Source organism: Tachysurus vachellii, chromosome 10, assembly GCF_030014155.1.
Source record: "Tachysurus vachellii isolate PV-2020 chromosome 10, HZAU_Pvac_v1, whole genome shotgun sequence".
Taxonomy (NCBI): Eukaryota; Metazoa; Chordata; class Actinopteri; order Siluriformes; family Bagridae; genus Tachysurus; species Tachysurus vachellii.
The window spans coordinates 26,144,580-26,157,079 of record NC_083469.1 but is presented as its reverse complement, the minus strand read 5'-3'; the positions used below and the strand labels follow the sequence as shown (position 1 = coordinate 26,157,079).

The 12,500-nt window shown below is 43.0% G+C and overlaps 1 protein-coding gene across 1 annotated transcript in view; it reads right to left on the bottom strand.

Moving 5' to 3' along the window:
- Positions 1 to 12,500, bottom strand: part of adck1 (aarF domain containing kinase 1) — a 111,415-nt gene that overhangs the window by 25,557 nt on the left and 73,358 nt on the right. Inside the window, exons 8-9 of the mRNA XM_060880497.1 lie at positions 7,513 to 7,662; positions 6,087 to 6,284 (exon numbers count right to left, since the gene is read on the bottom strand). Coding sequence (XP_060736480.1) covers positions 6,087 to 6,284; positions 7,513 to 7,662 — 348 coding nt within the window. The remainder of the gene's footprint in view (positions 1 to 6,086; positions 6,285 to 7,512; positions 7,663 to 12,500) is intronic.

Sequence of the window (12,500 nt, the reverse complement as noted above, 5' to 3'; positions counted from 1 at the left end):
GCACTCCGTCCAGGGTGTATCCTGCCTTGATGCCCGACGACGCCTGAGATAGGCACAGGCTCCCCGTGACCCGAGGTAGATCGGATAAGTGGTAGAAGATGAACGAATGAATGAATGAATGACTCGCGGTGACACACTGACACTCACGGGATGTCTGGAAATGCGTCGTTAGCATAAATGTTAACGAATGCGTTATTTTTTCGTATTGCGAGCTTGATCTCACACACGTTTTTGTATTCCTTGTGATTCACATTTGTTTAGAACGCAATAGTTTTTTTATTGGGTTACATCTCTACTGTAGCTACTGCATGTAATGAGAAGCGGAGGAAAACAAGCAGACGGTGGAGGGCTGTAAAAGGCAGAAAGGACGAGTGCGACGTAATCCGGAGCACTCAGCACACAGCCGGGAGTCGTACCGAGGGCTAATGAGGCCGTGGTTTACAGAACCAAGGCTACAGGAGCTGAAGGATAATTGGCGAGGCAGCTCCAAATGAAGGATGAAGAGAGACGAGCCTTTCATCTGCTGCAGGAAAACAGAGTTGGCCCTAACAAGAGGGCAGGTCCATATTGATCAGGGCTTTACTTTTCTTTCTAGCACTAATGGCATGTGTTTATCTGAAACGTTAGAGAAGCTCCGCCCCCACCTACCTGCACTCCTGCTCGGTTAGTTAAGGACAGATGGAGCTGAACGCTGGTGACGGATGAGCAGTAGACATGTCTGCTCGTGTTATTGATTAAACTGCATGCTCTATCAGTACATTTCACTGATTTGGATTTATTCGGGAGGTTTCGCTTGGATAAAAACATCAAAAAGCTGATAAACTGGTAATGTTCATAGAAACCTGAGACTCCTGAATTACACCCTGAAAGAGATCTGACTGAAATGTAAACTACGTTAGTACTTTATTCATATTATAACACAGCAATCTGACAAAGATTGGACATTTTCTTTACTTTTTATCCATTTATAGGTGCATTTATTGTGGAAAGTTTCTTTATTAAGTTAATAAAGACAAAATGCAGCTTATATCACCAACGGTCTCTCTCTCTCTCTCTCTCTCTCTCTCTCTCTCTCTCTCTCTCTCACTCTCTCTCTCTCAATCTGTTGCTCTCTGTCTCTCTCTGTCTCACTCTGTTTCAACCTTTTCTGTTTCACTCTCTGTCTCTCGTTCTCTCTCTCCTTCACTGTCTCTCTCCCTCGCTCCTGTCTCATTGTGTCTCATCTCTTTCTCACTCTCCCTCCCTCCCTCCCTCCCTCCCTCGTTGAGAGGAAGCAAACAGGGACCAGAAACTAATCTGTCCTATGAACTGAACGCTTTACACATACTCTGGCGTGAGTGTGTGTGTGTGTGAAAGTGTGTGTGTGTGAGAGAGAGTGTGTGTGTGTGAGTGTGTGTGAGAGTGTGTGTGTGTGAGAGTGTGTTTGAGAGTGTGTGTATGTGGGAGTGTGTGTGTGTGTATGTGTATGCGTGTGTGAGAGAATGTGTGTGAGAGAGAGTGTGTGTGTGTGTATGAGTGTGTGAGATTTTGTGTGTGTGAGTGTGTGTGTGTGAGTGTGTGTGTGTGTGAGAGAGTGAGATTTTTTGTGTGTGAGTGTGTGTGTGTGAGTGTGTGTGTGTGTGTGTGTGAGAGAGTGAGATTTTTTGTGTGTGAGTGTGTGTGTGTGTGTGTGTGTGTGTGTGTGTGAGTGTGAGAGAGAGTACATTGTGTGTGCATGAAGTGAACAGAAATGCAATAGTCCTCCTCCCTCCTCTGTGAATCTGCTCCAGACATCTTTGTGGAACACGGCCGCTTGTGTTAGAGCGAGAGAAGTGAAAGGAGTGAATCATTTCTTTCTCTCTCTCCTCTTCATCCTCTTGCAGATTAAACATCCAAAGTACAGCACTGACTCAGATGAGCTGCATTTTGTAGACATCAAATCCCCATAATGAGCAGTCGGCAGCCGAGGAGAGCTCGGGCCGATTTGAAGTTTGATTGACGGGGGCATCTCCAGGCCCTGCGTGCGCTTTCAGCATCATCTTTTCAATTACAGCCGCCGCTCGGCCTTGTGGGTGAGAGGTAATTTGTGTGGCTGCTTTTAGCTTGGCGTACTGTATTACGACGCGTGTATCCGCCGAGCGAGAATGCAGTGGGAGGCGACGGCGGAGAGACAAAGCAGAGCTGCATGGGAGTTGAATGTGAATGTCAGACCAGCACAATGCATGGTGTTTTATGTGGTGATCCCAATTTTCACACAATAATTTTCACTATATAATCGATTGTGATTATGCTCACTGCTGCAATATAATATAAGAACTAATTCTCAAGAATAACATTCTGAGTGCGACAAGCGATACGTCCTGATGTTTTGGTTTTCCCTCCTGACTCCGCCCTGTCTTCGCCCCTGCCACATCATTGGTCCGCTCCTTAAAGTATGCAGCTCTTCTCGATTCACTTGTCTTTATATACAATAGTTTGTCTATATGTGTCTTGCTCTAGGGGGGGCACCGTGGCTTAGCGGTTAGCACGTTCGCCTCACACCTCCAGGGTTGGGGGTTCGATTCCCACCTCCGCCTTGTGTGTGTGGAGTTTGCATGTTCTCCCCGTGCCTCGGGGGTTTCCTCCGGGTACTCCGGTTTCCTCTCCCGGTCCAAAGAAATGCATGGTAGGTTGATTGGCATCTCTGGAAAATTGTCCGTAGTGTGTGATTGTGTGAGTGAATGAGTGTGTGTGTGTGCCCTGCGATGGGTTGGCACTCCGTCCAGGGTGTATCCTGCCTTGATGCCCGATGACGCCTGAGATACTGTACAGTAGGCACAGGCTCCCCGTGACCCGAGGTAGTTCAGATAAGCGGTAGAAAATGAGTGAGTGAGTCAGTGAGTGAGAGTGTGAGAGTGAGAGAGTGTGAGAGTGTCTTGCTCTTGTGTGATTCTGACCAAAGGATGGTTTTTCTCTGGCTCTAAAAATATGAATCATGCTGTGAAAGCGGATTTAAACCAAACTCCACGTGGGTAAATATGTGACGTGCGTCGTGTGAGTGAACAGCGATATATCCAGCAGACGTGAGTTCAGGAAGTCCCTGGTTCTGTGCTGCTATAAATAATCAGATGAATAATGATCATTCATCATAGCATTTGCCTTAAAATGTTTTCTTCACATGATCACGTTAATTAATATCCTGCTAATAATAAAGGCTTTCCAAGGCACTTTAATTAATTCCTTACACGTCTCACATTAATGTGTCATCATTCATCTGATCAGCGGAAGCCTCTGCTGTTGGAACACGAACGTTAACGGGGAATTCCAGCGTACGAGTGGAGCTGGTTGTATCACAGATGAACTGACGGATAAAATGGGGTCTAAAGTAATAAAAATGGCAAAAAGCAAAACTGTTAATAAAGCAGGACTTAAAAAAATCAGAAAATATCAAATAAAGAACATTATAATCATCATCATTATTATTATTATTATTATTATTATTATTGTTGTTGTTGTTGTTGTATTGTTCTTATTTATTTATTTATTATCATATGCTACCACCCCCATGCTTCAGGACAATGACATCAATACATAAAGAATTTTTTTTTTTAACTATTTTTCTTTTTATTAAACCTCAAAATGAGAAGGAAAAAACAAGCAAGGAAGAGAGATTTTAAAGTCTATTTTTTTTTTTTGAGCAAATTTGAAAAAATATAATCAAGCAAGAGAGAGGTAACAATATTAAAAATAAAAGAATTTAGAAATTAAAGCCATTTTTACAAGCCAAAAAAAAAAGCAAAACATTTTCAAAAATTAAAAATGATATAAAAAATAAAAAAAAAAAGATGCTTATATGCATCTGTAGAGAAAAAGTTTTGCAGAAATTCCATGCACCTGGCAACACTCAATATACCGTGCTAAATTTATTGCTGCTTAGAACTCAAAGTTTAGTCCATTTCACTGGCTGTGTGATGCTTTATTAAATACATATTCATGAGCTAGAAACAGAAAAAAAACCTTCTTGGATGCACCAAAGTCTCGAATTAAACACTTGTTAATAACGAGAGAAAAGACTATGATTATATTCATTAATGTGTGTGTTGTTTAAACGCCAAATTATACAATAAAACATAAAACACTTTCCTTTTGCCTGAACCGTAAATACACTCGATGAACGTAGCGTCTCTCTGTTAATTATCTATCTTCTTAGCCGGAAGCTGTATTTCCGCTGTAGCTGTCTGATGAATTTGTTGTAACTTTACGCCGTCTTCCTGTCTGTGGTTTTTAGACGAGCGATGTAGCAGCACTCACTCTGGGATTCTGATCAAATAGAAATCTGATTACACTTTACTCCATGTTATGTGCTGTGAGGCCATCGATCTCGCTCCTGACTGAAGATCCTCTAAAAGATTAGCGATTCAGCCAGAGAGAGCAAAATCGCCCGGAAATTGGCCGCTAAAAAACCTTGACTTGAGTTCGCTGCTTACTAAATACACAGTCGCATTGAGATACATTTTTATTTATTTATTTGTTTGTTTATTTATTTATTTAAGAAAACACCAACATTTCAAGATACAAGATAAACATTTCAACATTATTCATTGTTTGTTTAGTTTTTTTTTATTATTATTTGTTCGTTTGTTCATTTTTTATTGGCATAATAAAAATAATAATAATTCTGATTTTTTTTGTATTTATTCATTATTATTATTATTATTATTATTATTATTATTATTATTATTAAATGCACCACTTACAATTGTAAGGTTTTTTTGCTAAAAAGATACTGTGTGAAAGAATGCAAGAGCATCCCAACACACACACACACACACACACACACACACACACACACACACACACACACACACACACACACACACACACACAAAGTGTCCTTTTCTTTGTCTGTTGTTTTTAACACACCACTTTCCTGCACGTGTGATAGAATATGTTCTTATCTCTGCTTTCTTATGCAAATGAGACTCAATTTTTTTTCCTCACATGTCACAGCTGTACATTTGGAAACAGCCTTTATAATTGCCTGCAATTATCTGAGACCAGACTACTTCAAAACATCCTGGTAATTTGATGGAGTGGAAGCGAAGGGGGGGGCGGGGTTTAGGGGAGCGTGTTAGTGAGAAGACGCCGCGCCTCGGCGGAGAGAAAGCTGGAAGGGAGGTGACGCGGCTCGCTAAAAAGCACATCCTACACCAGGAGCCACGGACCAGGCCATAATTATCTCTGTGAAGCCTTGTGGGTAATGAAGCTGCAAGTAAAAAGCACCTGCATGAAACAGCTCTCAGAGCCTTAAAAACAAGAAGACGTGGGCCACCGAGACGGGCTGAAAGGTTCCGAAAAGATTCGATTGGGTGAATATTTGCGCTTGTGACTCGCTGGATGTTTTGCTGCTTAATGCTTACGCTCGCTGCAATTGATGTGAAGTGCTGTGTAGTGCGCAGAGCTGAGTGCTCTTACATAACGCATGTAAAAATAAACGTCCCTGACAGTCCACAGATGGTCGATCGTTCCCCACCGAGGCCAAGCTCCGGCCCTGGCGTTGTCCTCCACCCGAGACTCGTTCGCTAGCGTACACACACACACACACACACACACACACACACACACACACACAGCAGGGCAGCAGAGAAGCTCCAACTCCAACAGGTGGGCTTCAGTCACTATCTGATACAACCGTACACACTACAGCTGCTTGCTTTCTGACGGAACAAAAAGACTTCTTCTCAGACGTCAGACGTCCGCTAGACCTTTACGTTCCGTGTTAACTACGGCCTGTGTTCCTCAAAATAGGAACAAATAAGTCAGTTAAACCAAACCGCAAATGAATCAACTCCCAAGCGATGCAATAGGAAACGATTCTGAATCAAAATGCATGGGAGGGGCTTACACTCACCTGTCAATCAAAGGAAAGAAAGGAAAGCGCTGTTGTATTCCTGGCTCCGCCCTCCCCCATCCTGTCCTAGACTGTTTACCCTACTGTGTTCACCATTTCTGTGTTAAGTTCTTGTTTAGTTTGTGGACATTTTGTGAATAATAAAACAGCATCTTGAAGCTTGAAGGCTAAGTTGGTGTTTTTAAAACCTGGCCAGAGGAATAAGGAAGGTTGGTACCTCAGCGCTTGTGACTGGCGTCTGGCTGATGCCGGTGCTGACTGAACTCCAGGAGCGGCCCGTGAGGACGCAGGCGAACAGCGGGTACAGGTCTCCGGCTTCCAGACGCCTGCTGTAGCGCTCAATACCCTTCATGTCTCCCTTTATGAGACTCTGCCACAGTCTGCAGTAATCCAGACGAAACTCCGGCTTCAGCAACTTGAAAAGAACGAAAGAAAAAAAAGAAGAAAAAAAAAAAACACCATTTTAAAGTTGTTGTTTTTTTTTTAATTTATTTCAGGGCCAGAAATATGTACACAGCAGCTTGAGATCCATTACATGACAAGACTGTATATAACAATTATATTATACGATTGGGGTAATGAGTGAGGGAGAGGGAGAGAGAGAGAGAGAGAGAGAGAGAGAGAGAGAGAGAGAGAGAGAGAGAGAGAGAGAGAGAGAGACAGAGAGAGACAGAGAAAGAAAGATAGAGAGATAGATAAACAGACAGAGATAGAGAAAGTGAAAGAAAAACACAGAGGGAGAGAGAGGAAGAGATTCCACAGAGGAAGAGAGAAGCGTGAATAGAGTGAGCATGAGACACACTAAAAGAGACAAAGTAAGAGAGAGAGAGGGAGAGAGAGAGAGTGAGAGAGAGAGAGCAAAAGCAACACACAGAAAGACAGAGCAAGCAACAGACAGAGAGTCAGAGACAGGAAGATACTGAAAGAGAGAGTCAGTAAGAGAGAGGGATTAAAGGGGGAACAGAAAGTGACAGAAACAACAGTGTCAGAGAGAGAGATGAAGAAAAGGAAACAAAAAGAGAGAAGGATACTGAGAGAGAGAGCTAGAGGGAGATAAAGAAGATACAGAGAGAGAGAGAGAGAGAGAGAGAGAGAGAGAGAGATGTCATTAACATGCAGCTTGAGGATAGCACCACTTTACCACTTCAGCACTTTAATTAATATGGCTACAACATACAGTAAGCTGGCTGTGAACAAAAATAACACTCCAGCCAGGAATTAACATTCGGCGGCCAAGCAGCGCTAAACTCTGAAGTCATTACTCGCAAATTGGTTCCATTATGAGGCGAACGAGTGGAGCAGCTCTCCAACACTCTCTCCTTTTATACACGAGCATCAGTAGTGCATATTTATCACCAAATTATCTTCACAAATGCATTTACAGCTCCCACACACATGCTGCACTGGGATGAGAAATGGACAGGGTTCTGCGCTCTCTCGCCGTGTGTGTGTGTGTGTGTGTGTGTGTGTAGAAGTGCTGTCCTAAAACACATGGCAGAGCTGCAGGTCGTCTCTAATGAAATGCTTTTACGCGGCCGCAGCACCGGCGGCTCTGAGAGTCGAGAGGCAGCCAGTGAATAATGGGCTGTAATATGGGATGGATTTGCTTTGTTGTGAGCGCCGAAGCTTGGACGATGTCTCACCTGATACAAGCCGTGATCGAGTAAAACAATTTCCGTCTTATTGCTTTTCGGGCACTTTCGCACCAGCACGTTGCCGGGGTGAGGGTCGCAGTGCACGAATCCGTTCACGAATATCATCTCGCTGTACATTCTGCCCAGGTTCCTGGAGATCTGCGGGTGGAAAAGACAAGAAAAAAGACAAAGAGGTTCAAATTACGCGTCGCTTTAAAATCCAGACGGATTACGGAGTTAATTATGTCAAAGCACGCGGAATGGGTCGTGTTCGAACGCGGGGAGGATTTAAGAGCGAAATTAAACAGCTGTATAAGTCGAATAGGAAAACAAGAACACGTGAATACTTTGCACACACGTATTTAGTGACAAACGTAAACACTAACAAATCTTTGAATATTTGTTCATTCATTCATTCATCTTCTACCGCTTATCCGAACTACCTCGGGTCACGGGGAGCCTGTGCCTATCTCAGGCGTCATCGGGCATCAAGGCAGGATACACCCTGGACGGAGTGCCAACCCATCACAGGGCACACACACACACACACTCATTCACTCACGCAATCACACACTACGGACAATTTTCCAGAGATGCCAATCAACCTACCATGCATGTCTTTGGACCGGGGGAGGAAACCGGAGTACCCGGAGGAAACCCCCGAGGCACGGGGAGAACATGCAAACTCCACACACACAAGGCGGAGGCGGGAATCGAACCCACAACCCTGGAGGTGAACCCCCACACTAAATCCAACACCTATAAATATGAATATATGTAAAGATACAGAACGTACGTCACAGGTTCTGAATGAGTTTCTTACGTAAATGTAAATAGCCACGTAGCCAGGGGCGGTTCTAGAGGCGGGGCCACAGGGGCCCTGGCCCCTGCTCAAATCTGATTAGCCCCTGATTGGCCCCCGTTCCATCAATCATCGACGAGAAGAGCAACCGGAGAATTTTTCACAATGATCACAGATGCAATTCCACCCCCAAACAATTGGCGGCACTCGAGCGTTTGAAAAAGTAACGACTGGCGAAATGTATTTGCACCGTACTGAATAAATTATTTTGTGTGCTTGAATGCACCCTGTACTTGGCCCCTGATTGTAACATGTGGCCCCTTAATGGCCCCGTTACAGAAAAATATGTAAATATGGCTCATTATTAATTAAAATCTGGAGCTAAAGATAATATTAGCATATAAATGTAAACATTCTAACTATATATTGCTTGATAAAAAAACGCTGTGTGATTCTACTGAACTACTGAAAAAGTCAGTAGTCAGGATTAAATTAACGCTCTGAGAATTAAAAATCAGCCTTGTGTGAGAATAGAAATTTATAGAACGTCCTCGACGTGTTTTAGACGCACGTGCGAAACGGCATGACGTGTTTCCCCGATTCCGTAGGAGTGAGGACGCTGAAAGAACAACATCAGGGTGCGAGCAGGTGTACGTTTATTACCCAACGACCCCGGTGCGATTATTCTGCCCACGCCGAGCTCCGGCTCTGAAGATAAGCTGTGATAAGCGTCTCCTCTGGAGTGTGTAATAACGGGGAGTGTAGAGCACAGTATAGAAATGTCACGTCGGAGGAGGCTGAGTGAAAGAAGCCGTCCTTTAAGCCGTCACTCGCTCCATCCGGTGTCATGTTCCAATTTTCCCGCTTTGTTCCGAGAGCCGAGTCATAACAACATGAAAAAACGTTTCTCTCCGTTTGTTGGTGCTGAATCACAGGACGTCCATTGTGTGTGAAGTCCAGTGTGACAGACAGTACGTTGTAGAGCGCACGCACACACACACACACACACACACACACACACACACACACACACATACACACACATACTGTACACACACATACTGTACACACACATACTGTACACACACACACATACATACACATACACACTCACACATACACACACATACTGTACACACACACACATACACACACACACACACACACACATACATACACACACACTCACACATACACACACACCAACACACACACACACATACACACACTCACACATACACACACACACACTCACACGTACACACAAACATACACACACACACTCACACATACACACAAACATACACACATAAACACACACACACACACTCATACATACACACACTCACACATACACACACATTCACACACACACACATAAGCACACACACTCACACTCACACACACACTCTCACACATACACACCCACACATACACACCCACACACACATGCACACACACTCACACACACTCACACATGCACACCCACACACACACACGCGCGCACACATACACATACGCACACACACATGCACACACACGCGCGCACACACACACACACGCGCACACACACACACACACACACACACACACATGCACACACACATGCACGGAGACACACACACACACACAGATGCATTCACGCACAAACATGCACAGACACACACGCATAGACACACACACTCACGCACAAATACACACATGCACAGACACACACATTAACGCACGCACACACAGACACATACATACAGACATATATATATATATATATAAACACACATGCACGCACACACTCACAGACACACACACCCATATACACAGACTCACACACACAAACACAAACATACACACACATTATTGTTAAGTCCACGCTAAAGCAGAGATTATGATTCACAGTTAATTATCGTGCAGTGACGCACACTTGCATTGTTGTGCAGAGGAACTCAGGGAACCTGTTGTCATTTAAAAAAAAAGTAAAATAACCGTGACTCACTCGAAACCTCGCTGATTTCAGCTTTTAGGAGACACGACACCATAAATTACACAGGAACTAGCGGCGAAAGAGCTGCATTTCCTGCAGGGTTACTGACACACAACTGTTTCTGAAGTTCTGCTCGCACAACAGGACAATTTCTTTTTCCTTTCAATTTCATTATCAAAGCGTCAACAAGTGACAAAATCCAATACGTTCCTTGGTTCTTTTGGAACGGAGTTGTTAGGGTTTTGTGTTAAAGGTAGTGAGTTAATAAAGAAACAACGTTAAACGGCACAGAGTTACTTAGCTAACAGCACAAAGCTGTCGCTGTTAACGTTCACAAATTCTTTCAAATATTTTACTAAACACAGAGAACTTCCTCTCGTTAACGAAACCGACATCTCGTCGTCGGCATCGTTTAATAAATTTTAGATAAATGCTACAAAACGTGTATCGATTTTGTATTGAAGGAAGGAGGAATCGTCACTCCCGATAAACCGAGTTAGCATTAGCGAGGACCATCGTGACATCGTTTTTATGCGCCGTCGGTCATTTGATATTAAAAGTCATATTATAACCTTACGTGATCAAATTTAACTTATGATTTACGAGGACAATCCTGAGAGACCGGGCCATTATTTATTTATTTTGTGTATGTGTGTGTCTGTGTGTGTGTCTGTGTGTATGTGTGTCTTTGTGTGTATGTGTGTGTCTGTGTGTGTATGTGTCTGTGTGTGTATGTGTGTGTGTATGTGTGTGTCTGTGTGTGTATGTGCGTGTGTGTATGTGTGTGTGTATTTGTGTGTGTCTGTGTATGTATGTATGTGTGTGATTATTTAAAAAAGCACACACACACACACACACACACACACACATTTTTAGAACAAATACAAAATAAAAAAGTCTAATTTTTATAAAAGTATAAAAAGCCCATTCGATCTGAATACAGATGTAAATATTTGGGCCGTTATTTATTTCCATTTGTTTATGGTTCAAGTATTAGCATGAGTAGCATCTCTAGCTAAATGATAGGTTGATCAAATCTGTTTCAAAAGCAAGTTATAACACTAGTTAAGACAAAAAAGACACTAATTCTGCGTCCAGCTTTATTTCACTGGTAATAAATAACTCCATCTTATGAGAGCAGTGAAAAAGTGCACATTTTTTCGATGCACAGAGGGGATTTGTGGTGACAGACTTAGATGGGGCGGAGTAAATGACATTTGGGGGCGTGTCTATGAAATGACTGACAAGAAGACCATCCGAACACCAGAAGCCAATTGTACTGATTAGCCTCGTAGATCACATGACCGCTTCAGCGCCACCCACTAGGGTCACGTCCAGATCAGTGCTGCGTAACGAACGTTAGTCAGTATTACTCAGCTGTCCTGAATTCCCCATAGTAACCTCAGCGAGGAGAGCAGAGTGATGCATGCTGGGAGGGCGGAGGAGCCTGAAGGCCTGATTGAGCATGCGGAGGCTGCGAGAGGAGTTTTAGTATGCAAATAAACACTCTGGGATGCAGCTTTAAAGGACCTCATCAACAACGTCCTTGGAGAAAAAAAAAAAAAAAAAAAGAGCAGTCGAGATGTCTGGATGGAGGAGACGTCGCCTCACGGGGACGTAAACTGCAGATTAATAGGAAGTGAATAAAATAAAAATAAAAATAATCCTGCTGTGTGTAAAGACAAGATGAACGACGATGTAAATCTTTGTTTGTTCATGTTTGTTTGTTTGTTGTTTGTTTTGCTGGCTTGTGTGTGCGACCACCACCACGATTCAAACCGGTCATTTGCCGTCCAGGGACCAAAGCCGAGGAACGCACTTCCAGCACACATACGGTGTATCACTGAGCTGAGAGTTTTTAAATCGCAGTTGAAAACGTAGCCCCTGATTCGACTGCTATTTTATGTTCATCGTGTTCTTATATTTTATCGTCTGTTGTTGTTTTACTGCAAAGCGCCTTGGGCTCCTTTTGGTTGTTGTAAGGTGCTTTATAAATAAAATTTGTTTGATTGAACGATTGATTGATTCAGACTTTGTTGTGTAAGAAAACTTGCAAGTTAAACAGTTTTAAGCCAAGAGAAGGGGAGGGGGGGGGGGCAATACACAGAAGAACAGTAAAAGAAATATGTAAATTTTTTTTGTAATTAATTTTGTAGTTAACACTTTTTAAAAACCATAAAAATTATAAAAGAAAATAGTACCAAATTCCCAAAT